We start from the raw sequence: 27,257 nt of genomic DNA, 5'->3' as shown, positions 1-27,257 counted from the left end.
ATTCCAAGATTTATATTTTCTTTTGTGAATTGAGAATTGTTATACCATCGATGTTTGATTCGGAAAGAAAGGCACACACAGAAACACAATTCAGTGTGTTTGTGCAAATACTCTGGAGTCAGAGCGTCCTGGGCAATAGAATGAAATATCTTTTTGGGTGTCAGAATTTAGTGGAAAGGGGCTTCTAGGCATTTTGTATTTATTTCAGTGGCACATTTTTCAGGTTTGTACAACAGTTATTTGATTACGTGTCTGTCTCCTCCATTAGGGTCTGCATACAAATCTTGTCTTAAATCATCTTTGAATTTGCAATACAGTGGACACTCCACAGATGGTTGAATTGCTGCACCTTGTCCACGGGGGTCCAAAAGGACTCTATGTAGAGGAATGGATAAGTCGGAAGGAGGAGGAAAGACCTCGGATCCATTGCCAAGGAGAGGAGAGCTGCACAGGTGTGGGAGCCACGAGGGTCCTAAGGCTTCAGTCCGACGCAAAGAAGTAGAGAACCACTTCTTTCCTTTTCCCGGCCCGGTAGGGTCACTTCCGGGAGGGGGAGGCGAGACAAGAGGAGGCGTGCAGGGAAGGAAGCAGTTTACGCCGCACCAGGCGGAAGTGTGCCAAAGGTTTTGGTGCTGCCGCTTCCGGTCCGGGTAAAGGCTGCTGAGGTATGCTGCATGGTCTGTGTCGGGCCGGGACAGCTTTCTGAGGGCAAGTCACCGGGTCAAGAGGCGAGCACCGGCGTGTAGACTCAGAAGTCTAGAGTCTAGTGGTAAGATCGGAACAACAACCAGGAACTTGAATACGATCTAACCTCTGTTTCCGAGGGGGTAACTTCAACGGGGAACCCCTCTGCCCTGGTAACGGCCAAAGAGGAGATGGCGCCAGTCAGGGAGCGGCCGTGGCCGACAAAGTGAGGAAGCGCGAAGGCGGAGCAGCCGGAGAAGCCTCGGGAGAAAACACCAGAGCCATCGCTGCCGCCACCGCCGCTACCACCATGGAAGGAGCAAAGCCGACATTGCAGCTCGTGTACCAGGCAGTGCAGGCGCTCTACCACGACCCAGATCCCAGCGGAAAGGAGCGCGCCTCGTTCTGGCTTGGGGAGCTGCAGCGTTCGGTGAGGGGCCGAGAGAGGCCATTCTGCGCCGCGGGGCAAGGGCGGGGTGGGACCTCGGCTGGAGCCGGCGCCCGGCCGTTGGCCTCCTTAGGTCTTCCTTGGGGAGGAGCTGCTGCCGCGGGGTGGGGCTGCGAAGCTACATCTACGCGGCTTTTCGGAAACTAGTTGCAGCTGGCCGGTCGCGAAGTGGCCCTTTCCCCACCCCGTAGAATCTGGTTTGTAGGTCCTGTACTTCTCGCTCGTGGCTTCGATCTGGTCCTCTAAGTTTCACCCTTGCTACTACTTGTTTCTTAGGCCTTGCTTTTCCGTTTTGTCTTTCTTCAACCAAATCCAAGCCCAGTCTTTCTCTGTCTTCCACTTAAGGATGTTTTATCCGTCTCTCTTCGGTGTCCAGGTGTTACTCCGGCAATTTCTTCCCACTCATAGCCTTACATCTCACTGTTTCTTGCTGCTTTTCACTCTAGTTTGAGTACATTATTCTCGAAACTTCTCAGGTTTCTAGATCCTTATACACGTGAGTTTTCCGCGTGTTTTGGAGTGCAACATAACGTAAAGAAAAAAAATCAATTCTCGTTTCAGAAAATCTTTGCAGTTCTCATTTTGCAGCATATTGGTTTTCTAACCTTCTCTTTCCTCTGATTTTTAGCTTCTTTATAAGATACGGGTATCGTAGCTGCCTTGATTATTACAGATAATTGTGTCAGCATCCAATGAGGGGTTAATTGCAACCTATTATACTTATTGTATTTCTGCGTTCTTTGAATCTCGTGTATTATATTTCCTCCTCTAATTTTCCTACTTACCCTTGCAGTGCTTTAATTCAGTGTGATAATGTGTACTTGGTCATATTGCTGACTTTACCTTTCTTATTTTTGCATTTTATATGCCTAAGTATGTTTTAAAATTTGCTCCTTCCCCTTCCATTTCTTTTTTTAAACTCATAACTAGTACTTAAAGATGCTCTGCCCTTTTGAATCAGCTCCTAGGCTGTGAGTGCATAATAAGTATTTAAAAATTTGCAACTTTGAATATTACACTTAAAAAAAAATCGGGAACCCAAGTCCTGGGTGAAGAGAAAGGAAGAGAAAGGAATGGGGAGAGAAAGGAATAAGACTGACTGTAGGCTACATGGGAAGAGAAAGGAATAAGACTCACTGTAGGCTACACAGGAAAATCATTCATATGTGGTCTGTCTTAGTGTTTAGTTAGTTTTTGTGATCTGGGGAGCCACACGTCCCTTATCTTAAAGTTTTCAAAGTAAAAATAGGAGAAATGCTACACCATACCAAAAGTCAGCCTTCCCTACTAAACCTGCTTATTGCTGTATGTATTTTAAATCAGTATTTTAGTGCTTACCATGTACCAGCAACTGCTAGGTGTTGGTATATGGAAATGAACCAGACAAAAAAAATCTTTGCTTGGCACAAAAACATCTTTGCTTGTGATGTTTAAACGAGTTAATACCTACAAAGAGCTTAACAAAGTTCTTGGAACCTAGAACTCAAAATATGTTAGTAATTGTTATTTAAATATTAGTCACTTAGTTTCCACTAGTCTCTGTTACAGCCTTACATCATCACCATCATCATTATTATCAGTATTTACAGTCAGGTCCCAACAGGAACAGATGGCACACTTGAAATAGGCTAATTTGAGGAGGGTTTGTTTTATAAAGGTACTGTTTATAAAGATGTGGATATAATGGGGTACCACAAAAGATGGTGTAGTACCCTGTAGCCAAACTGTTAACAGCCCTAAGCTGTTAACAGCCAGAAGAGGTAAGAGAGAGAGTGGTTACTTCTTGGACTCTCAGGAGAAGTATGGAGTTGGCTGCCTTGAGAGGAATTGTAGTTTTCAGTGGAAGGGGCATAGCCAGCATGAGGTGATTCTGCAGGGAGGAAGCTGGAGGAATAAATATCTACACCTTATTCTCCTAACTTCCTCCTGGGATTCCCCATTGGGCAAACCTAACCCTAAGCTAGGGGACTCAGGAACCTGTTGATCTGTTCCATAGAGGTCAGCATACTGGGGCAGAAAACATGGTAGAGAAGAGTGGAAAAGTGGACCTGGAAAATAGTACAGTCACACATCATAATTTTTAGGCAACTTCAGCATCTGGATTGACAATTCAGCTAACACTTTGGCTTCTTAATTCCTTTACTTTTTTCTAAGCCACCTGGTCACACAGTCACATCTTGGAACTTGTCATTGCTAAAAAGTCACCAACCCCCCCCAAATCACTAACTCATGCATTGAGCTCCGATCACACAACCAACTTAAATTCTTCTAGTTTGCTGGCTCAGGAATCTCAAGTAACGTCATGTAATAGTTTTTACTTTTTTGAAATCTTACATAATTTTAATTTTATCAAAATAAAAAACTTATTAATTTATTGTTAATTTAGTAATAAAAGTTACTGTTAAAATTTTAAAGATTTAAGCCAAACTTTAAAAACTTTCTAAAGTTATAAAATGGGAATAGTTTTACAAAATTTAGGAAGAAAAAAGAGCAGTTTCATAGTTTCTCCTATGAAAGATGAAGATTTAGGCTTCCTCCGCTTCCTCACACCCCATCACTCATAGGTATACCTGTGGTATACCACATTTTTGGTTAACATAGGTATACCACATTTCTGGTTAAATCATTACACATTGTGAATCATGAAGTGTGTATACCATGATAATTTCTTTTTTGTGCAACTTTTTTTTTGGTGGTAATCATTACCTTTTTCTTTTTTTCACGTTTGCCTTATTTTCTATATATCTACAGTAATTCATCCCAAACTCTCTGTTAGTAAGTGTAAATATCCTCTTAGTATGTTCACACTTTTTTGGTGGAAGGAAACCTCTCCCGAGAGCCCTCTATCTCCCTGCTTCAGTCTGGCCTGGTTGTTCTCCAGGTCTCTTGCATAATTATTCTGGCATCTCACTGTCCTGGGGAATTCCTTTTTCTTTCTTGTATTGGATGTGCTGAATCCTGGATCCCATGATCTTTTCTTGAATTACTCCCTCATTTGACAGAGAATTGAGAGGGGAAACTTCATCTCTTCACTCTCATTGTTGGTCTTTTTTCTTGGACCACTTTTACCCTGAGAGTTCTCTAGTCTTCTGCCTGGAGGTTATGAACTAGGCTGCCAGTGGCAGGTAGGAGAATGAACTGGAGGATGAATCTAAATGCTAAGTATGTAGACTTTAGTTTATTTAATCTGTTTTCAGTATGATACTCCTGTCCTTAGGTGAGTCTGTTGTCCAAGAGTCCAGAGTCACTCTACTTCAGTCTCTGCAAAGTAAACCTTGAGTTTTCTGTGATGGTGGGAGGATAGTATAGTAGCCTGGCCCCTCAGAGTCAGGGAGAAAATCTAGGAAACTAAACCGCTTACACAGATTTTGAAGCCATTCCTTTGTTATTTGTTCTATCTGTGCATCTGTCTTCAGGTGTATCTCAGTACTTCTAATTCTTGAGCCTTACTGGGATTTTGGAATTAGTTTGCCTCTTGGCTTCCCCCATTCTTATCCCTTCCCCCTCCCTGCTATCAGGCAAATTTCAACTTTCTCAGGCCTTCTCTGAGAGTTAACAGTCACCCAGCAGCTTTCTCCTTTTCACAGTTTTGTTAATACCATTCGTGTTTCCATTTTCTGTCCTTGTGGGTTCTCTCATCCTTGGGGAAAAAAAATCTTTTTACTCTGATTTTGGAGGGAATTTGAGGGCAAACAGATGTTTCAATCAGTTAAATTGTGTTAAACAGAAGTCTTAGTTCTTGAATTTCATCAAAACCTTATCCCATTAACTGGCCCTTTTTCTTTGTTAGGTCTTGTCTTTTTCCAGGGACTGTCGTTCTCACACCTTTCTTCAATATACCACCAACCCTTCACCTCTGATTGGTAGAACTTGAGCATGTGTATCCAATTGCTTCTTCTGTCCGATTTTAGTGCTCTGCATCTTATTATCTGAATTCTCAGGAACCTTGATCTTTTGGTTATCCTGTGTCTCACTTGTATCCTAAAACTCCCTCTTTACTGGATCCTTCCCATCAGCATTCACACAGCTGTAGTATCTCCCGGAATAAGCAAATGGTTTTTTGTGGGGAGGGGATTCAGCCTTTGTCTGGTTATATGATATTTTAATTTTTTTCTTACCTTTGGACTTTTACTATTACTTTTCCCCAATCCTGTCTTCAAATGAAGAAACTAGCCCATCTTTTCAAAGCCTAGCTAGCTTAAATTCTTTCTCCTTAAAGTCTTAACAGATTCTCTTCCGCTGAAAGTCATTTCTGCCCCTGCCCCAACACCGAAAGCACTTTAATTGTATTTATCATTTTTTTAACCTTTTTGAGATTTGTTTTGTCTCCCCCAATAGACAGTAGGATCCTTTCAGATGTTTATATAATCTGATACCCATAGTTGAAGGAATAAACCATGATTATTAAGAAATGATCAGGCTTCCCTGGTGGCGCAGTGGTTGAGAGTCCGCCTGCAGATAAAGGGGACACGGGTTCGTGCCCCTGTCCGGGAATATCCCACATGCCGCGGAGCGGCTGGGCCCATGAGCCAAGGACGCTGAGCCTGCGTGTCCGGAGCCTGTGCTCCGCGAGAGGCCACAACAGTGAGAGGCCCGCGTACCGCAAAAAAAAAAAAAAAAAAGATCAAGATCTCTGACAGTTTCTTTTTGAACATCTTTACTGGAGTATAATTGCTTTACAAGGGTGTGTTAGTTTCTGCTTTATAACAAAGTGAATCAGCTATACATATATCCCCATATCTCCTCCCTCTTGCGTCTCCCTCCCACTCTCCCTATCCCACCCCTCTAGGTGGACACAAAGCACGGAGCTGATCTCCCTGTGCTATGCAGCTGCTTCCCACTAGCTATCTATTTCACGTTTGGTAGTATATATGAGTCCATGCCACTCTTTCACTTCGTCCCAGCTTCCCCTTCCCCCTCCCTGTGTCCTCAAGTCCATTCTCTACGTCTCCGTCTTTATTCCTGTCCTGCCCCTAGGTTCTTCAGAACCATTTTTTTCTTTTTTTAGATTCCAAATATATGTGTTAGCATACGGTATTTGTTTTTCTCTTTCTGACCTACTTCACTCTGTATGACCGACTCTAGGTCCATCCACCTCACTACAAATAACTCAATTTTGTTTCTTTTTATGGCTGAGTAATATTCCATTGAGTAATATATATGTGCCACATCTTCTTTATCCATTCATCTGTCGACGGACACTCAGGTTGCTTCCATGTCCTGGGTATTGTAAATAGAGCTGCAATGAACATTGTGGTACATGACTCATTTTGAACTATGGTTTTCTCAGGGTATATGCCCAGTATTGGGATTGCTGGATCGTATGGTAGTTCTATTTTTAGTTTTTTAAGGAACCTCCGTACTGTTCTCCATAGTGGCTGTATCAGTTTACATTCCCACCAACAGTGCAAGAGGGTTCCCTTTTCTCCACACCCTCTCCAGCATTTATTGTTTGTAGATTTTTTGATGATGGCCATTCTGACTAGTGTGAGGTGATACCTCATTGTAGTTTTGATTTGCATTTCTCTAATGATTAGTGATGTTGAGCATCCTTTCATGTGTTTGTTGGCAGTCTGTAGACACACAATTTCTTAAAAATGTTCCTGAATGCATAGCTGCTTGTAGCACCTCCAAAGGGGCAGTTGGATGACTCAGATTTGTCTTTTTCTATGAATTTCATTTATTTTTGCTGCTTCTCTCTAACATATCTATGGATGATTGAAAATAAACAATATTATTCAGTCTCCTATGATGCTCTATTTTCAGTCTTTCCAATCTTTTTTTAAAAAGCAGTCTTTATGAGATAAGTTTTTATTACCCTCATTTTATGCTTTTGAATGACTTGAGTACAGAAAAGGAGAGGAACTTTTTGACACAATAAGCCTTTCTTGAAGTGGTCACTAAGTGACATTTTAAACCAAAAATCTGTTTTAGAGTAGTCACAAAATATGCAGTGTAGTAGCATAGTGTTTTAATTTTCAATTTGAAATTGATAAAGAATTCCCTGGTGGTCCAGTGGTTAGGACTCTGTACTTTCACTCAGAGGGCTCCGGGTTCAGTCCCTGGTTGGGAAATTAAGATCCCACAAGCTGCGCACCGTGGCTGGGAAAAAAAAAAATCTACTTTAGGTGAAAACAGAAAATGTAGTAACTAAAATTATGCCATATAAAGTAGCATCCAAAACTGTACAGTCCCTAAGAAAATTAACGAAAAAATGAAATTGGTAAGGAACAGAATTTGCCTGGTTTGTTTCAAAACCACTTTGAATAATATACGTTTTGAAAAACTATTATCCTTACTTCCCTCTTCCCCATACTTACTAATCTTAGGGTCATTTAGTATAGTTATAATGATCCTGGTGACAATAGATTTGCTATAACGGTATAATTTGGACATGGTTCAGCCCATGCTATGAGTTAGCATCTTTTCTCTTTCTCTGGTATTTGTATAAAACAGCCATTTTCTGAAGAATCTACATTCATTAAGCTTTTTTTCCACCAAAATTCTTGGAAACAGCCTACAGCCATGTTTTTGTTTTATGGGCTAGGCAGATATCACTGATGTCTTCCAAGTGTTTTAAAAGACAAAATTATTTTGAGACAGATCTTAAAGGAAGCCTATTTAACAGTGGACTGCTCTGAATACTTAGTAGTTTCCTTTGTCTACCTCTAGTAACCAAAATTAGTAGACAGTGCAGAAACCAATGGAAGCAAAGACCATCTCTTTATAGGGCTAATTAATTGTGCTACTCATTTTTTTTTTTTTTTTTTTTGCGGCACGCGGGCCTCTCACCGCTGTGGCCTCTCCCGTTGCGGAGCACAGGCTCCGGACGCGCAGACTCAGCGGCCATGGCTCACAGGCCCAGCCGCTCCGCAGCACGTGGGATCTTCCCGGACTGGGGCACAAACCTGCGTACCCTGAATCGGCAGGCGGACTCTCAACCACTGCGCCACCAGGGAAGCCCAGTCAAGTGACTCTTAAAACATAAACATGTTTTTGAAAGGCAAGCCTTCTAGAAAATAGAAAATGTTCGTGTACAACTACTTTGGCGTCAGTTAGTTCAGTGAACATAGGAATACTGTATACTTTGCATTGCTGGAAAATGGGAGTGTGTAAGTAAATGATAAAAACCAAAGGCCTTTCAACTGAATAGTATACCACTCTGGCTATATTGTCTAATATGATTGCCATTACCCACATGGCTATTGTGGCTGTTTCAATTTAAGTTAATTAAAATGAAGTTAAAATCAATTCCTTAGTTGCACTGCCACATTCCAAGTCTTGGACAGTGCAGATATAGTCATTTCATGTCCTTGTTGTATTGGAACTTATGAATGAGAATTTGTGATGGTATTTCTGTTGGCATGATAGTCTGTTATCTGGTGGCATTCATCTGTATTTGGATTAGTTTATTTCTCGTCTTCCCAGGCCTTGGACCAGAGTCAATGGTTTGAAACAGGATATAAAATCTGGATACTGCTACATTTTCTAAGTTGCCATTTTAACCATTTTTAGGCGTACAGTTCAGTGGCATTAAGTACATTCATGTTGTGCAATCATCACCACCACCCATCTCTGGAACTTTTTCGTCTTCCCAAACTAAAACTCTACCTATTAAAGAATAATTCTCCATCCCCTCCTCTCTTCAGCCCCTGGTAACCACCATTCTACTTTTTTTTTCCTCTCGGAATTTGACTACTCCAATTACCTTATGAGTAGAATGATACAATATTTTCCTTTTGGTGTTTGGCTTATTTCACTTAGAATAATATCTTCAAGGTTCATCATGTTGTAGACTATGTCAGAATTTCATTCCTTTTTAAAAATTATGGTGAAATACACATAGCATAAAATTTACCACTTTAACCATTTTTAAGTGTGTAGTTCAGTGGCTTTAAGTACATTCACATTGTTGTGTAACCATCATCACCATGCATCTCCAGAACGTTTTTCATCTTGTAAAAATGAAAATCTGTACCCATTAAAACACAGTTAACTAACTCCCCATTTCTCTCTCCCTACAGCCCCTGGCAACCACCATTCTGCTTTTTGTCTCCATGAACTTGACTACTCTAGGTACCTCATATAAGTAGAATCATACAGTATTTGTCCTTTTGTGACTGGCTTTTTTCACTTAACATAGTGTTCTCAGGGTTCATCCATGTTGTAGAATGTGTCAGAATTTCATCCCTTTTTAAGGCTGAATAATATTGTGTGTACCACATTTTGTTTACCTATTCATCTGTTGGTACACACTTGGGTAGCTTCCACGTTTTGGCTATTGTGAATACTGTTATGAGCACAGGTGTACAAATATCTGTTGGAGTCCCTGCTTTCAGTTCTTCTGAGTATATCACCAGAAGGGGAATTGCTGGATCATATGGTAATTCTATGTTTTTTTTGAGGAACTGACATACTATTTTCTAGATTTCACAGAATTTTAAGCTCTTGGTTTTTTTTTGTTTTTTTGTTTTGTTTTGGCCGAGCTATGTGGCATGCGGGATCTTAGTCCCCAACCTGGATCGAATCTGTGCCTCCTACAGTGGAAGCGTGGAGTCTTAACCAGTGGACCGCCAGAGAAGTCCCATAAGCTCTGTTGAACTTAAGAACATTTAATTCTTAGAAAGTTGCGCTTGCTCAGATTACCTCTCCTGTGTTTCCCTAGCTTGTACCCTGGTACTGAAATATTACCAGAGAGTGTTGTATTGTTATATAGGTGAAGTTCCAGAGAGAAGCTTTATTTCTCTTTACTGGAAGTTCACAGTACTGCTAATGGGGATAATTTTGTAGTGTTTGGCATGCAGAACCCCTTGAAAGTACCGATTTAATTTTCGTCTTTCTGGTTAGACTTCCCAAAATGAAAATATTATGAAATTTGTATTTTTTTTTCTTTTGGTAAGAAATTTTCTGTTAACAGAGTTTACATTATATTTTTTACTTTTTTTTTTCAAGCCCACTGCACTCTTCAGTTTTTCTCCATATTAACTGTTTACTTGTATTTTCTGTCTCAGCCATAGTTAACACCATTTATACAGATGGCCCTAAAGCAGAATACACTTAGAACTAGTCTTAAAAAGGTACATGTTTTTACATAAGCACTCAGAGTTTTCTAACACTATAATGCATTTTTTATTAAACCTTAAGCTAGACATCTCATATTTCTATACAGTTAAGAAACTTGAATCTTCAGCATTGTGTTAGTGTATGCTTAGTATGTCTGATAGTACTCTCATTCTTCAGGTTTATACGAATTGTTATAAAACTTGCTCAGATAGGCAGGAATAGAGACCGGTGACTAAAGGAAATCCATTTTCTATATTTTGGCTTTCAGGAAGCCTTCACATGGGCTACCCATTTGCTTCAAAAGCTTGAAATGGTTTCAAGCTTGGCATTTTCTACTTTTTTTTTTTTTTTTTGCGGTACGCGGGCCTCTTACTGTTGTGGCTTCTCCCCGTTGCGGAGCACAGGCTCCGGACGCGCAGGCTCAGCGGCCATGGCTCACGGGCCCAGCCGCTCCGCGGCACGTGGGATCCTCCCAGACCGGGGCACGAACCCGTGTCCCCTGCATCGGCAGGCAGACTCTCAACCACTGCGCCACCAGGGAAGCCCAACATTTTCTACTTTTAAAGCAGGGCTGCCTAATATAATTAGTAAGGCCCACAGTGAATTGATTATCAAGGAATGAATGCTTCAGTCACTCAAAACCCAAGCTGACCTTATGGATCCAGATTTATTTATCTTTTTTCAGGGCCGTTCTTGAGGTTAATATTCACATGCATAGGTGGCTGAGGGTTTTTAATTTGGATAGGGATTCTTTACAGTTGTTGAGGAAAAATTTTGGCAAAATTTCTCAGTATCATATTATGTGTGAGCCACAGCTACAGATTTGAGCCAAAGTTTATTTGATAGAGGCCATTATGACACAGGATTGTTTGAAAATGCTTGTCCCAGAAATACTGGGATTTCCTCAGAAACTCAGGAGACCACAGCGTGCAGTGCTGTAGTCATTTGGTCTTACTGATTCCTTTCATTGAGATCAAGATAGAGTAATGCATATGGGCACTACCATCTTCCAACATTGTCTTGAAGATAAGAGTGTTTGAGTATTTCTCCTGGAATTTGAACTGCTTATGATGTTTTAAAGAATTATTTTTAGCCAGGAATCTCTTTCCTCCTATAAGGGAAATAATATCTCCCTCTTAATTATCTATTCAGTTATTATGGGGATGGCTGTGAAAATGTAAATTGGCTGAACTTATCTCTATAAGTGAGCTTTTTTGCTTCTAGAAAACTTGTTTATGCATACATGGGTAGTCTATGGTTCTGGGAGCTTGCTTGGGGCTTTATGATTATTTTTCACTTACACTCTGCTTTTGGAGTTGGGAGTTGTTTACTCATCACTGCTGTGGTGAAGGTATTAGCTAAGTTTCATTTCACCATAGTTTCTGTATTTCAGACCATCTTGCAAAACAAATTATTTTGAAAGATAACAATTTTAGGTAGTGATGGTTTTCTTTTGAGATCTATAGCTTATATTTTTCCTAGTATCCATTCATACCATTTTCTTTTCTGAAAACCATCAGAAAGTACTTGTGACAGACCTAGCAATTTATCTTAAATTTGTAAAATTTTCATAAAGGATTAGATACAAAAACTTAAGACAGTTGACTGACAAAAAATTCCTTTCTCTTTTTCAGGTTAATAAGACTAGTTTGTTCTTTACCTGTCTCATGAAAATGACTTTTTCTTGATTTGGGAAATTCTGATTTTCTAGCTCTATATCATATTGGTACAAGGCATGTGTCTATAATGTTGCAGTGTCTGATTGACTGTTTTTTAGGGGTTCTTTTTACTGTGCTCTTGCCTGGTCTGCTCCTCCTTCCAGTATACTATAAATCTTTATTTAATAGATGTATTATTCACTAATTGAAATGTTTTTAAAAAGTACAGCAGTCTTACACATTTATTCTTACTTATCAAATTTCATTGAAATATTTGTATTTCCAGAACCTAATTTTCTATTTGCCAGAGCTCTTCTGTTTTCAGTGAAGTATTTTTAAGTAATGCTGCTTAATTTGAGGAGTTTTTGTATAGGATTAACTAGCAGCTCTAATCTGCTTCTGATTCTTGGCAGCTGATGAATCCTTAGGCCCCCCTATCTGGGTGTGTACTTGCAATGTTAAGGGTCTGCTCAGTGATTTCCGCTGATTAGGCAGTTTTAGAACTGTTAGTGTAGAAGTGAGCCTTGGAGCAGTCGTGACCGTTAAAGAAAAAAGGGCAAGTACTTTTAGGATCTGCTGTGAAGTATAATGAAAGACTTAGAGCATGTTAGTGAAAGGATTGCTGGGCCATAGCCTGCTTCATATTCATCACATAGTCATGGAAATATCTTTTGAAAAGACTGATAATAAAGGCCTGTTCTGCTACTGCTTTGTGAAATGGAAGATTGGAATTAGTTGCTTAAATGGAAAATGTTCTCTTGTTGCAGCCTCTTTGAAATGTGCTGCTAGTGGGAGCTGCAGCTTCCTCCTGCTGACTCTGAGCCCCAGGCTTCGGTTGAGATGGTCCTTTCAGAAATGTGGAGCTTAGTCCAAGCCTGGATTTCAGTGGGTAGCACCTGGCATCTGTGGCTAGAAAGTCCTATGAAGTGTAAGTGCTTTATTCTCTCCTTGTAAAGAATCCCTTTTCCTTTCTTCTTTCTGCAGCTTAGCAGAGGGGAAGAACAGTGAGCAATGTACTACAGTATCTGAGGTATCAGGATTTGGTTGCATTTTCTTAATGATTCAGTGATCAAAACAGGATTACTTGTTTTTTGGACGCCAACAATTCTTAAACCCTCCTGGAATTCAAAATAAAGGGACAAATTATGACCGCTTAATATATAGTACTGGCAGTATCATCCTGGGTAATTTTTCACTGACAGTTTACTTAGTAGACTGTGATATTCAAGTTTCCCAGGTTTCTTTAGAGGTCAGTTTTGTATTTCGTTCTTGTTCCAAAAGACAAATATTTGAAGAGAGGCACATTTGACCAGTGGGTGAGGCAGCATCAAGATAAATAAGGATGCTTGAAATGAGAAGACAGTTCTTTTTCACTTCGGTTCTACTTGACACATTTACACAAGGAGCAGTATGGGAATTTTCCTAAGACCGATTCCTCATAGAATTGTCCTAGGAAATACATTTAGCTGCCATCTATATTTTAGTTTAGTTAAAAAACAGAAAACTATGATAACATAATGAGCGTTAGAAGATGCAAAGTTTATATTTGGTTTAGTTGCCTGGGGTTACCTGCTATTCTCCTTTTTTTTTCTATTTCAGAAATACTGGTAATATTTTAAAGTAAGGTCATTCCAGAAAAGACTCCCATTTTGGGGAGACTTTAAGTTTCCCTTCACTGAAATTTTTCTGAGATTCTTAAATCTTCCGATTTAAGAATAGGAAAATATTGAGCTGCTTCTCATTGCTAAAGCAAAATATATATTTAAAACAAAACAGAACCAAGGCTCCAACTGGGTAAGGCAAGTAAAGTTCTACAAATGAGGACTCTGAATGAAAAAGGTCCTTTCAGGGCCTTTGTTTTCTTTATCTGTAAACTGGATTCCTTGTTTTTTCTTGCCCTTTCTCTCTCTAAACATTGTGGATTCTGTTCTTATAGCTTACTCCCAATCCAGTAAGTATCTCAGCTACCTAGTAAAAGAATGGGCTTCATGTTTGGGAAAACAAAGAGGTGTTATAGATTTATGAGATGATAGTATCTTGTCATTTTGCTTCATATTTAATAATTTAAAATATATTTGTTTAAATGGCTCTATGGCCAGGAGATTTTGAGAGAGGCAGAAATAATTAAGGTTCTTTACTTTTGAAGAGCTTACAGTCTATTAAAAGAGGTGAACAAAGGCCCAAATAATTACAATATAAAGTTCTACAATTGAGCTGTTACAGTCAAGGGTACCTTGGTAGTAAGGAAAAAGGATTACTCCTCCAATATTTTCTCTTTATTTCTGGCTTTCAGGAGTTTGAATATGATGTGTTTAGCATTTGTTTGTTTGTTTGGGGGAGTGGGGGACAGTAACATTCTCTGTTGCCCTTGTCTACTGTGGTCTTTAGCAGTTCCAGTGTCCAGTGTTCTCATTGGTGGGGCTTTCTCAGTGATTCTGTCCTCCCCTGTGGCATTCATGCTCTGCCTTGCATCTGGCAGATCTTGTGCAGGATAAATTTTTTTTGTCCTTCCTTCAGTGGTAGGAGACCTCTGTGGTGTTATTGTTATAGTATCATGGGCTCAAGACGGTTTTATGCCCTGTCCTTTAAGGGTAGAGGTGTTTTTCCTTTACCCTTACTGCAACAGCAATGGGTCTTACTTAACCTATAAGCCTTGAGGGTAACATCATTTGCTGCCCTTCCCATACCAGTTAAGGCTTTTGTTCAGTAGGGGAGAAGGGTCTAGTCAGAGCTTTTTGTGTCCTTTCTGCTATTGTGGCTACTCCTGTCCTCCAAGACTGTACCACCAAAGAGGTTTTCTCTGGTCTCCTGCCCTACCCCCATTCTTTCTCCTGAGTATTTGGTGGAGGTGTGTGGATAAGAGCCTGTAGGTGGTTGTGAATTCCCCTTGTGTCCAAGAGTCCCATGGGTTTTATATGTACATACTAGCCCACACATATACAATTTTTAAAATCAATTTGTTAATAATTTTAATTGAATTTTTATTACCTGGTCATCTGGTGCCCCATATCTCTTTTCTTTGTTCTGCCACAGATGAGCCAACACTTGGTGAGGTCTCTTTAGATTTCAGTCTACTTGGTTGTCCTGGGACCTCAGCTTTCTGATGCATTTAAGAAAAGTTACTTTGTAGTTTATTTGCATTTATTTATTAACTCCAAAGCAATGTTCTTTTCCACTTTCTGCATCTTAGGAGAATGTGAAATTCCTCTCAGGTATATAGATTCATTTATTTTAAGCCCTACAAGATATTGTTGCTTTATATAGTCAGTGTTCACAGAGATTTACTTACATACTTAGCCTTTCCATTACTCTTCATTCCTTCCTGATTTCCATGTTTCTATCCAGAATTATTTTCATTCTGCTTGAAGAACACCCTTTAGTATTTTCTTTGTTCTGTTGGTAACGAACTCTCTCCTTTTATTTTTTTTCTTTTGGTCCCAAAGTGTGTTAATTTTGTTGCATTTTGGAAAGATTTTTTGCTGGGTATAAGTAACCAATTGGCAATTATTTTCTTCCAGTACTTTGAAGATATTTGGTTCCCATTTTTTATTTTGGCAAGTCAGCTATCAGTCTAATTGTTCCTTTAAAGGTAATACATGTTTTTTCCTCTTGCCTTTAAGATTTTCCTTTTTGTCTTTAGCAGTTTTTTAGCAGTGTTATTTGATGTGCTTAGGTCTGGTTTTCCTATTCTTAGGGTTTACAGAGTTTATTAAACTGTGGCTTGTTGTCTTATCAGTTTGGAAATTCCTCAGCCATTATGTTTAAATAGTGTCCCATTTTTTTCTTTTCCTTCTGAGATTTCAGTCATGTTTGTTAGACTTTTTCACTATGTCCCATATGTCACTTGCATTCTTCCTATTCTTTACCTTTATTCTTTTTTGAGTTTGTGCTTCAGGTCTTATTTTCTATTGACCTATTCTCTAGCATAGTAATCTTTTCTTCAGTTGTCTGATTTGCTATTCAGCCCTTCCATTTGGGTCTTAATTTCAGTTACTGTATTTTTCAGTTCTAGAATTTCCCTTTGATTCTTTTTTTTAGATTCCATTTCTTAATGCAAATTCCAATTCGTCTTCTAATTTCTTGAATACGTTAATCAGCTATTTAATTTTTCCCAATTGTTTATTCTGAAAAATTCATAACTTGAAAGAATTGTATAGTGAACACTGATTCATGATAAGCCCTTCTCAAATTGCCTGTTCCCATTTGCTTTCTCTCTTTTTTCTTTCTTTCTCTCCCTTTTGGAACCTTTTGGAAGTAAATTGCAGATTTTATTAATGCTGTACCCCTAAACATTTTGACGTATAGCTCGTAAGAACAAAGACATTCTACTAAACTAAAACCATTGTCACATTAAAGAAATTTAACATTGATATACAATAATATTATCTAATATACAGTTCATATTCAAATTTCCCAGTTGTTTCAGTTACAGATGTCTAGCTTTTTTTTTTGTGGTACCCGGGCCTTTCACTGTTGTGGCCTCTCCTGTTGCGGAGCATAGGCTCCGGATGTGCAGGCCCAGCGGCCATGGCTCATGGGCCTAGCCGCTCCGCGGCATGTGGGATCTTCCCGGACCGGGGCATGAAGCCGTGTCCCCTGCATCGGCAGGCGGACTCTCAGCCACTGTGCCACCAGGGAAGCCCCAGATTTCTAGCTTTTTAAAAATTTTACTTTCCCTAATCCAGGATCCAATCAAGGATAATGCATTGCTTTTAGGTGTTATGTCACTTTAGTTTCCTGGGGTATTTTTTTTTTCCTTTTATCATAATGACATTCAAAAACAAATCCAGGCCCATTTTGTCTTTGTTTTTAATATGACCGACTCGCTATTTTGCTTTGTCTGGTTGTTTCCTCATGATTATATTCAACTTAAACAGTTTTTGGAAAAATACTACATGAACGAAAAATTGTTGTTTTCAGTGAATCACATCAAGAGTCACTTAAAATCTCTTTGTCCCATTATTGGTGATGTTAAGTTTTATCATTTTGGTTGAGACATCACAGTTATTTTAGTCCTCATCTGATAATTCCGTTATCTAGATAGGTTATTTTCTATTGTCTGTTTCCACCCTCAACCCTCCCTTTTTTGCTTTCATTTGATAAATACTGGATATATTGTTTATGAAAAGTTGAAGAGATAATAAATGATGTTTTTCCCCTGAGGTAATTTCTTTTGCTTCTGGCAGGTCTATATGATAGGACCAGATCCCTTTAGTTTGTGAAGGGATTGAGCAGATTCTAAACTGTGTGTTTCTTTTTTGTAAAATATACATGACATCAAATTTACCATTCTAACTATTTTAAAGTGTACAACTCAGTGAGAGTAAGTATATTCACGTTGTTTTATGACCACCAACACAAGCAATCTCCAGAATTTTTTTATCTTCTACAAGTAAAACTTTGTACCCATTAAATGATAACGCTGCCCATTCTCCCTCCCATCAACCCTTGGCAACCAAAATTCTAACTTTGTCTCTATGAATTTGACTACTTCAGGTACCTCATGTAAGTGGAATCATACAATATTTGTCCTTTTGTGTCAAGCTTATTTTACTAAGCATAATGTCCTCAAAGTTCATCCATGTTATGGCATGTAATGGTACTTCCTTCCTTTTTAAGGCTGAATAATAGTCCACTGTATGTATATGTCACATTTTGTTTATCCATTCTTCTGTCAATGAACATTTGAGTTGTTTTCAACTTTTGGTTATTGTGAAATATGCTGCTATGAACATTGGTGTATAAATATCTGTTTGAGTCCCTGCTTTTGATTGTTTTGGCTATATACCCAAAAGTGGAATTGCTGCATTATGTGGTAATTTTTTTTTTTATAATGAATCATTTATCTACCTTTATTGACATCTTTATTTCTTCTTATAGCTAAGTTACTAGCTGGTGTTCTTTCATTTCAACCTTCAGGACTACTCATAACGTTTTTTCGCAGTGCAGGTCTAGTGGTAACAAATTCCCTTATCTTTTGTTTGTCTGGAAATGTCTTAATCTGCCTTACTTTAGAAGGACAGTTTTGCCAGGTATAGGATTCTTGGCTGACAGCTTTTTTTTTTCTCTTAACACTTTGAATATATTAGCCCACTGCCTTCTGAACTTCAAAGTTTCTGATAACAAATCTGTCCAAAATCTTATCAAGGATCACTTGAATGTGATGAATTGATTCTCTCTTGCTGCTTATTATTTGGTAATTTTATTTTTAATTTTTTGAGGAACTGCCATACTATTTTCCATATTGGCTGCACTATTTTACATTCCCACTAGCAATGTGCATTGTTACAATTTCTCTACTCATCAACACTTGGGGTTTTTTTTTTTTTGTTTTATTTTTTGTTTTGTTTGTTTTGACCATGTTGCAGCCTGTGGGATCTTAGTTCCCTGACCAGGAATCAAACCCATGCCCCCTGCAGTGGAAGTGTGGAGTCTCAACTGCTGGACTGCCAGGGAAGTCCCTGCCTATTTTTTTTTTAATTATTTTATTTTATTTATTTTATTTTATGCTGCATTGGGTCTTCATTGCTACACACAGGCTTTCTCTAGCTGCAGTGAGCGGGGGCTACTCTTCATTGTGGTGCGCGGGCTTCTCATTGCAGTGGTATCTCTTGTTGTGGAGCACGGGTTCTAGGTGCGAGGGCTTCAGTAGTTGTGACACGCGGGCTCAGTAGTCGTGGCTTGCGGGCTCTAGAGCACAGGTTGAGTAGTTGTGGTGCACGGGCTTAGTTGTACCGTGGCACCTGGGATCTTCCCAGACCAGGGCTTGGACCCATGTCCCTGGCGTCAGCAGGTGGGTTCTTAACCACTGCACCACCAGGGAAGTCCCTCTGCCTATTTTTAAATTGGGTTGTTTGGTTTTGTTGTTGTTGTTGTGTTGTAGTAGTTCTTTATGTATTCTGAATATTAACCCCTTATCAGATATGTCATTTGCAAATATTTTCTCCCACTCTGTGGGTTGCCTTCTCATACTGATTATATCTTTTAATGATGAATAGAAGTTTGAAATTTTGATGTAGTCCAATTTATGTGTTTTTACTTTTGTTGCTTGTGTTTTTTTTTTTTTTTTTTTTTTTTTGGGTCTTTGCTCTGTGCCATGCAGGATCTTAGTTCCCTGACTAGGGATCGAACCCCATGCCCTATGCATTGGAAGCACAGAGTCCTAACTACTGGACCACCAGGGAATTCCCTGTTGCTTGTGCTTTTGATCCAAGAAATCATTGCCAAATTTAATGCACATATAGCTTTCCCCCCATGAGTTTTATAGTTTTAGGTCTTACATTTAAGTTTTGATCCATTTTGAGTTAATTTTTGTATATGATATTCTGTTCTTGTTGAAAATCACTTGACCATATATGCACGGATTCATTTCTGGGCTCTCTATTCTGTTCCAGTGGTCTTGTGTCTGTCTTTATGCCAGTACTAAACTTTTTTTTTTTTTGGTGGCAAAAACACAAAATATGAAATTCAACCTCCCAACAGTTTGCAAGTGTACAGAGCAATATTTTGCAAGCATACAGTGCAATATTGTTGACCACATGCATGTTGTGTAGCGGATCCCCCTGAGCCCCCCACATCCTACATGACTGAAACTCTGCATCCACTGAACAACTCTGCACCTCCTCCTCCTAGCCCCTGAGTTTGACTACTTTAGATAGCTCATGTAAATGGAATCATGCAGCATTTGCCATTTTATGAGTGACGTATTTTACTTGGCACAATACCCTCAAGGTTCATCTATGCCTTTGCAGCACATGACAGGATTTTTAAGACTAAGTGATAATCCATTAAGACTGAATGGATACTCCATTCCATGTATGTATCACATTTTCTTTATCCATTCAGTCATTGATGGACATTTAGTTTGCTTCCACCTCTTTGCTTTTGTGAATAATGCTGCAGTGAACGTGGGTGTGCAAATATCTTTTTGAGATGTTATTTTCAATTCTTTTGGGTATATATCCAGAAGTGGAGTTGCTGGATCACATGGTAGTTACATTTTAAATTTTTTGAAGAACCTCCATACTGTTTTCCATAGTGTCTGCACTATTTTATATTACCATCAGCAGTGCATAAGAGTTCCAGTATCTCCACATGCTCACCAACACTTACTTTCTGGTTTCTTTTTCTTTTTTTTTTTCTTTTTTGCGGTACGCGGGCCTCACACTGCTGTGGCCTCTCCCGTTGCGGAGCACAGGCTCCGGACGTGCAGGCTCAGCGGCCATGGCTCATGGGCCCAGCCGCTCCGTGGCATGTGGGATCTTCCCGGACCGGGGCACAAACCCGTGTCCCCTGCATCGGCAGGCGGACTCTTAACCAGTGCGCCACCAGGGAAGCCCTCTGGTTTCTTTTGATAGTGGCCATCTTAACAGGTATGAAGTGATATCTGATTGTGCTTTTGATTTACATTTCCCTGATGACTAGTCATGTTAGCATCTTTTTGTGCTTGTTGGCCATGTTTATACTGTCTTTAGAGAAATGTTTTTTTTCAAGCCCTTTGCCCAATTTAAAATTGGGTTATTGGTTTTTATGTTGTTGAGTTGTAGAAATTCTTTGTGTATTCTGGATATTAACTCCTTGTCAGATGTATGGTTTGCAAATATTTTCTCCCATTCCATAGATTGCTTTCTCACTCTGGATTTTGTGTTGCGCAGAAGTTTTGAGTTTGGTGTAGTCCTATTTGTTTTATTTTTGCTTTTGTTTCTTGTGGTTTTGGTGTCATATCCATGAAGTCATCATCAAACCCAGTATCATGAAATTTCTTGTCCCCCATGCTTTCTTCTTGGAGTTATAGCTTCAGGTGTTACATTTAGGTCTTTAATCCATTGTGAACTAATTTCTGTATATGGTGTAAAATGAGAGTCCACTTCTTTCTTTTGTCTATGGATATTCCTTTTCCCAACAGTATTCATTGAAGAGACTCTCCCTTCCCCATCTTATAGTTTTCTCATCCTTGTTGAAGATGATTTGTCTATATTTTCGAGGGTTTATTTATTGGTGTTCTGTTTTTTCCCATTGGTCTATATATATCTGTCTTTATGCCAGTACCATACTCTTTTGATTGCTGTGGTTTCATAATAAATTTTGAAATCAAGGAAATATGAGACCTCCAATTTTGTTCTTAGCTGTTTGGGACCCCTTGAGATTCCATATGAATTTTTTGATGAATTTTTCTCTTTCTGCAAAATAAGTCCTTAGGATTTTGATAGGGATTGCATTGAATCTGTAGAGCATTTCGGATAGTATTAACAACTGTAGTAAGTCTTCTAATCCTTGAACCCAGGATGTCTTTTCATTTATTAGTGTCTTCTTTAATTTCTTTCACAAGTATTTTATAGTTTTCAGTGTACAGCTTGCTTTATTCCTGAGTATTTTGTTCTTTTTGGAAGCTGTTGTATATGCAGTTTTCTTAATTTCGTTTTCAGATCGTTCATTGTCAGTATATAAAAACAACTGATTTGGGGGTGTTGACTTTGTATTTTGCAACTTTGATGAATTCGTTTATTAGTTCTAACAGGTTTTGGGGAATCTGGAGGGGTATCTACATATAAGATCATGTCGTACCTCAACAGTCATCATTTGACCTTTTCCTGTCCAATCGGGATGACTTTTATTTGTTTTTCTTACCTAATTGCTCTGGCTAGAACTTCTAGTACTATGCTGAATAGAAGTGGCAAAAGTGGGCATCTTTGTCTTGTTCCTGATCTTACAGAGTTTTGAAAGGTTTTCAGTCTTTGAACATTGAATATGATGTTCATTGTGGGGTTTTCATATGTAGTCTTTACTACGTTGAGACAGTTTCCTTCTTTACCTAGTTTGTTGAGTGTCTTTATCATGAAAGGGTGATAGCTTTTGTCAAATGCTTTTCTGCATCAGTTGAGATATTTATGTGGTTTTCCCCCCTTTATTCTGTTAATATGGTGCATTACATTGTTTGATTTTTGTATGTTGAGCCACCCTTGAATTTCGGGAATAAATCCCACTTGGTCATGGTGTATAATTCTTTAATACACTGTTGAATTCAGTTTGATACTATTTTTTTGAAGTTTTTTTTCCATTAGTATTCATAAGGGATATTGGTCTGTAGGTGTTTTTTTGTTTTTTGGGGGTTTTTTTGCGGTACGCGGGCCTCTCACTGTTGTGGCCTCTCTGGTTGCGGAGCATAAGGCTCCGGATGCACAGGCTCAGCGGCCATGGCTCACGGGCCTAGCCGCTCTGTGGCATGTGGGATCTTCCCGGACTGGGGCACGAACCCGTGTCCCCTGCATCGGCAGGCGGACTCTCAACAACTGTGCCACCAGGGAAGCCCCTGTAGGGTTTTTTTTTCCTTGTAGTATCTTTGTCTGCCTTTGGTATCAGGGTAATCCTGGCCTCATAGAATGAATTCGGAAATGTTTACTCCTCCTTTTCAATTTTTGGGTTGAATTTGAGAAGGATTGGTGTTAATTCTTCTTTAAATGTTTGGTAGAATTCACCAGTAAAGCCGTCTGGTCCTGGGCGTTTCTTTGTTGGGAAGTTTTTGATTACTGATTCAGTCTGTTCACTAAGTATAGTAATATAGTCTATTCAGATTTTCTGTTTCTTCTGGATTCAGTCTTGGTACATTGTATGTTTCTAGGAATTTGTCCATTTCATCTGGATTATCCAGTTTGTTGGTGTACAGTTCATAGTATTTCCTGTAATCTTTTTTATTTCTGTAAAGTTAGTAGTAATGTCCCCACCTTCGTTTCATTTCTTTTTGCTTGGTTAAAATCTAGATAAAGGTTTGTCAATTTTGTTGATCTTTTTGAAGAATCAAATCATGGTTTTTCTGTGTTCTATTTTATTTATCTTTGCTCTAATGTTTATTATTTGCTTTCCTATGCTAGCTTTGGGCTTAGTTTTTTCTTTTTTTCTAGTTCCTTAAGGTATAAAGTTAGGTTGTTGATTTGAGATAATTTTTCTTTTTTTAATTTAAGTGTTTATGTATAGCTATAAATTTCCCTCTTAACACTGTTTCACTGCATCTTACAAGTTTTGGTATGTTGTATTTCCATTTTCATTTGTCTTAAAATATTTTCTAATTTCCCTTCTTTGACCCATTGGTTGTTTAAGAATTGATATTTAATTTTTACATATTTGTGAAATTTCCAGTTTTCCATCTGTTAATTTCTAGTTGCATTTCATTTTTGATTGGAAAACATACTTTCTGTGATTTCAGTCTTTCTGCATTTATTAAGACTTATTTTGTGGCCTAACATCTAGTGTATCCTGGAGAAGTTTCAGCCTTTTTGAGGTACATTTCCTGTTTCCTGCACTGGGTCCCAGCTGAAAATCTGGACTATTTTCCAGGCCCCCTCTTCCTTGGCAGGCTCTGAATTCTACTTTTCATCTCCCCAGTCTCGTGTGACTGCCCAAATCTCTTCAGCTTTTTAGCCTCTTGTCTTCTACTTTCAAACAGGCAAATTCCTTGTGGCGAAAGGTGGAGCCACATATTAGGCTGAACTCTCTGGAATCTGTGGCCTCATGTTCTGGATGTCTTGGTAGTTCTGATGTCTTCAAACAAGTTCTTCTTGATATTTAATCAATTTTTTTCTACTTTTTTTTGGCTGGAAGATTGGTGTACAGCCAGCTAGTGTGGTAAAAACAAAGTTGAAACACTTGATGAATGCTATGAATGCTAAGGCTTCAGGTATAAAACTAATTCCTGTATGTTAAAAAGCTTCACTATGCTTTCCAAAAAAAAAAGTGTAATTTAAAGTTTTACAAAAAGGATTTTATGATATCATCTGCATCTTTGTTTTTTAAATGTATATCTTGGAGATACTTCTATATTAGGGCTGCAAATCTATATTTATTTTTAAAGACAGTTCCAAAGGACACGTTAAAAAATATTTCAAACATCATCAAAGGTGCTTGAAAAAGAAATCTTCTTTGCATCCCTACACCCAAGTTAATAGTTCCGCAGAAGGAAATATTTGTTTTGTTTTGTTTTGACTTTTGGTTCTGCCCTTCATTTTTGAGATCTTTACTTTTAAGGAGATAGAAATGTTTGTCAGAAAGACAGATAATAAGAATGATATAATTGGTATTTTTTGCTGGTTTCTGCCATTCAAATTAAAGCACAACATGACACTGTACAATCAATGAACTTTTTCACAAAGGTTCTGACCTGGTGGGTTGACAGTTAGATTTCACTAGGGAGAAAGACTTCATACTAGTTTAATTTAATAGGCAATATTGAGTTTTGTTTGTTCTAAATTTTGTTTTTTAAACACAGATACAGAAAAACCACACAAAACAAATGTATAACTTGGTGAATTAAGGTAGGTCTTTGAGTGTCTTTTAATCTGCAGGTTCTTTCTCTCCCTGTTGTGTTGAGGAATCTGGGCCTTTTGACCTGTTGAGTTTCCTACAGTCTTGATTTTGTTGATTACATAGTTAGGATGCAGTTCTGCTTTCCCCTTTATTTCCTGCAAATTACCTCCTAGATCCAGAGGCTTAATGAGATGCAGATTTGATCCTCTTGTCCTTTTGGTGATGAATTTGAGGAAATTTTTGAGCAAGGCTCTGTGAATGATTCTGCTCCAAGAGGCATCCATTTGGTGGATGGGTGGTCTGGAGGTTCTAAGATGGCTTCACTTACATGCCTGACACCCTGGTAGGAATGGCTGGAAGGCTTGACTTAACTGGGCTCCACTTGCTTTCCGTGTAGCGTTAGGTCTCTTTACATTGTCTCTCCAGCAAAGTCTCCATGTTGTCTCTCTACTAGAGTAGTCAGAGTTCTTAATGGTAAGTGTTAAAGAATATGTGGACATATATTAAAACCACCACAGTAACCAATGAATATTTTGGGGAGATAGTTTGTTGTATTTTATCATTTATCCATGAATCTTGCTTGTAGCAGATATTTCTGATGTGTTCTAATGGTGGTGATTTTCTATTTCCCTCATTCCTTCTACATTTATTAACTAGCATTCTTCTGTTAAAAAAGATGTCTTATATCCTGCAAATAACCTTTCCCCAGTTATTTATTCAGTTGTTATTTACATCAGTATGGACTCATGGATATTGTTTTATTTTTGAATTATAATCCAATACTGTCATAATTTGCTACTCCCAGGTTTTCTAGTTTAGGCCATTGGGAGCTTTTTCAGTTGGCGCCTATGTCCTTTGGACTTTAGGCTAGTTTTTATTTATTTATAATTTTTATTATTGCTTTTGGCTGTGTTGGGTCTTCATTGCTGCACACGGGCTTTCTCTAGTTGCCATGAGCGGGGGCTACTCATGGTTGCGGTGCACAGGCTTCTCATTGCGGTGGCTTCTCTTGTTGCGGAGCATGGGCTCTAGGTGCGTGGGCGTCAGTAGTTGTGGCTCGTGGGCTCTAGAGCGCAGGCTCAGTAGCTGTGGCGCACAGGCTTAGTTGCTCCGCAGCATGTGGGATCTTTCTGGACCAGGGCTCGAACCCATGTCCCCTGCATTGGCAGGCGGATTCTTAACCACTGTGCCACCAGAGAAGCTCCTAGGCTAGTTTTTAAAATGTTTTTCTGGCCTACTTTCTTCGTAAGCGTGCTATTCTTCTCATTATCTGCACCGGCCCCCAGTTGCTATACATATGGCATTTGAGTTTATTTATTTGAGCTTGTTTATTTGAGCTTATTTATTTGAGCTTATTTCTTGTGAAATTAGTTTTTTGAACTTTTGGAAGGAGGCATAGTTAAGGATAGTATTCCCAACTTCATAGAGCTTCCTTTTCTCTTGTTTTCAGATAGTATTTACAGATACGGTAGTTTGATTTCTAAGATTTCCGAGCTTTGTTATTACCTTCTCCTTTTTTTCCTTTGTCTCTGTTGTACTTGTCCTGTATAGAATTGACTTTTCACAGCAGTTTCTCCTCAGTTTGGGGCCCTGCCCTGGCTTTTCAGTTTTTTGTTTTGTTTTGTTTTGTTTTGTTTTGTTTTGCGGTACGCGGGCCTCTCACTGCTGTGGCCTCTCCCGTTGCGGAGCAATAGGCTCCGGATGCGCAGGCCCAGCGGCCACGGCCCACGGGCGCAGCCGCTCCGCGGCATGTGGGATCTTCCAGGCTGGGGCACGAACCCGTGTCCCCTGCATCGGCAGGTGGACCCTCAACCACTGCGCCACCAGGGAAGCCCACTTTTCAGTTTTAAGAGTTTATAGAGGCTAGATTGTTCCATCTCCTTAGACCTTGCATAGGCCTCTTTAACTCATTTGCTTTTGGATTGGGCAAAACCTCTTCTGTTTTCATCTACAGATTCATTCCCTGTGCTTTCTAGTGAATACCTGTTGACTCTTTTGATATTCTCTGCTCTTAGATCCATTAGATACCGTATTGTTTCCCTCTGCTTCTGCCTTTTACTGAAGTTGAAACAGGTCTTACAGATGTCACTGGCTTGTCCCCATCCACTTATATTTTGGGGTTCCTGGAGATAATTAGATAATACCTAGTTTTGTTGTAAATGTCTGTAGTGCTTTGGTTTTGCTCTTTAGTTGCTCTGTTTTTATGAGGACATTTATGGTGATTCCAAGGCTGCTTATTTGCTATTATATTTTAAAGTATCAATTTGAGGGAGGTATATTTTGATGGCATATTAAATCGTAGATGTGCTTGGGTTACTGGTTAGATAATGAATGGCTAAAAACTGTGGCTTGGAAGATTTTTTGTGACAGTATGCTAGGGGTAAAAAACGACAAAAAATTAATAAATACATTTTATCTAGAAGGAAGTTAATGTTTCATGCTTGTTTTTTCACCAACTTATTACTTGATTAAAGCTAAGTTTTATGTCATTTATCATTGTGAGTTTTAGAGTCTTTTCAGTTTACTTTGGGAACTGAGTCTTTGGGAACTGAGTCTTTTCAGTTTACTTTGGGAGCTCATACAGGCCATTTCCTTGACTTGCCATTTATCTTTGGAAAGATCTTGAAGAATCATTGTGTATTACTTGTGAAGTGCTCTATCTTCATAAGAAATTGAGTAGGTAAATCTCTGATCTTTCTTTACAGTTGGCTCTGTTCCTGAATTGGGATTGAAAAAGATTTTCAGTCCATTATTAACAGCCCATTTTAGCCTGCTCCCACTCCCATGAAGAGGCAGTTTGGTATAGAATTGCATTAGAATTTATCGCTTGTTAATTAGTTGCCTACTTTATACTGCATGAGTTTGTTCCAAAAGTTATCTTTCAAAATAAGGCTTTGTTTTATAACTCTTACTAGCTGTTAGAGACCAAATTCTATGCTTTTGCTCTCTTTATTATTTCCATAGATGCTCCTGTGGAAATGATTTTAGTCGCATATACAGTACTGTGCCAAATATAAAAACATTAGAAAATAACTGAAGTATGTGAAATAGTTTTTGTAGTTTTAGTCAGGTCCTAAAGATTGAAATGTAGGCCTATTGAGACCAAT

At 38.9% G+C, this 27,257-nt stretch overlaps 1 protein-coding gene across 2 annotated transcripts in view; it reads left to right on the top strand.

The window, feature by feature from the left end:
- The first annotated feature begins 566 nt into the window (after positions 1 to 566).
- TNPO3 (transportin 3) overlaps positions 567 to 27,257 on the top strand; it is an 82,582-nt gene continuing 55,891 nt past the window's right edge. Inside the window, exons 1-2 of one of the 2 annotated variants that reach the window (XM_079930945.1) lie at positions 977 to 1,114; positions 12,621 to 12,781. Coding sequence is in view for 1 of the 2 variants with exons in the window: in XM_079930944.1 (XP_079787070.1) it covers positions 995 to 1,114 (120 nt within the window). In the remaining variant the exon portion in view is untranslated. Of the gene's footprint in view, positions 1,115 to 12,620; positions 12,782 to 27,257 lie in introns of both variants that reach the window. The other variant, XM_079930944.1, reaches the window with a different exon arrangement.

This window comes from Stenella coeruleoalba (genome assembly GCF_951394435.1).
Source record: "Stenella coeruleoalba genome assembly, chromosome: 9".
In the NCBI taxonomy this organism is placed as follows: domain Eukaryota; kingdom Metazoa; phylum Chordata; class Mammalia; order Artiodactyla; family Delphinidae; genus Stenella; species Stenella coeruleoalba.
This window is presented reverse-complemented; position numbering and strand designations above follow the sequence as displayed.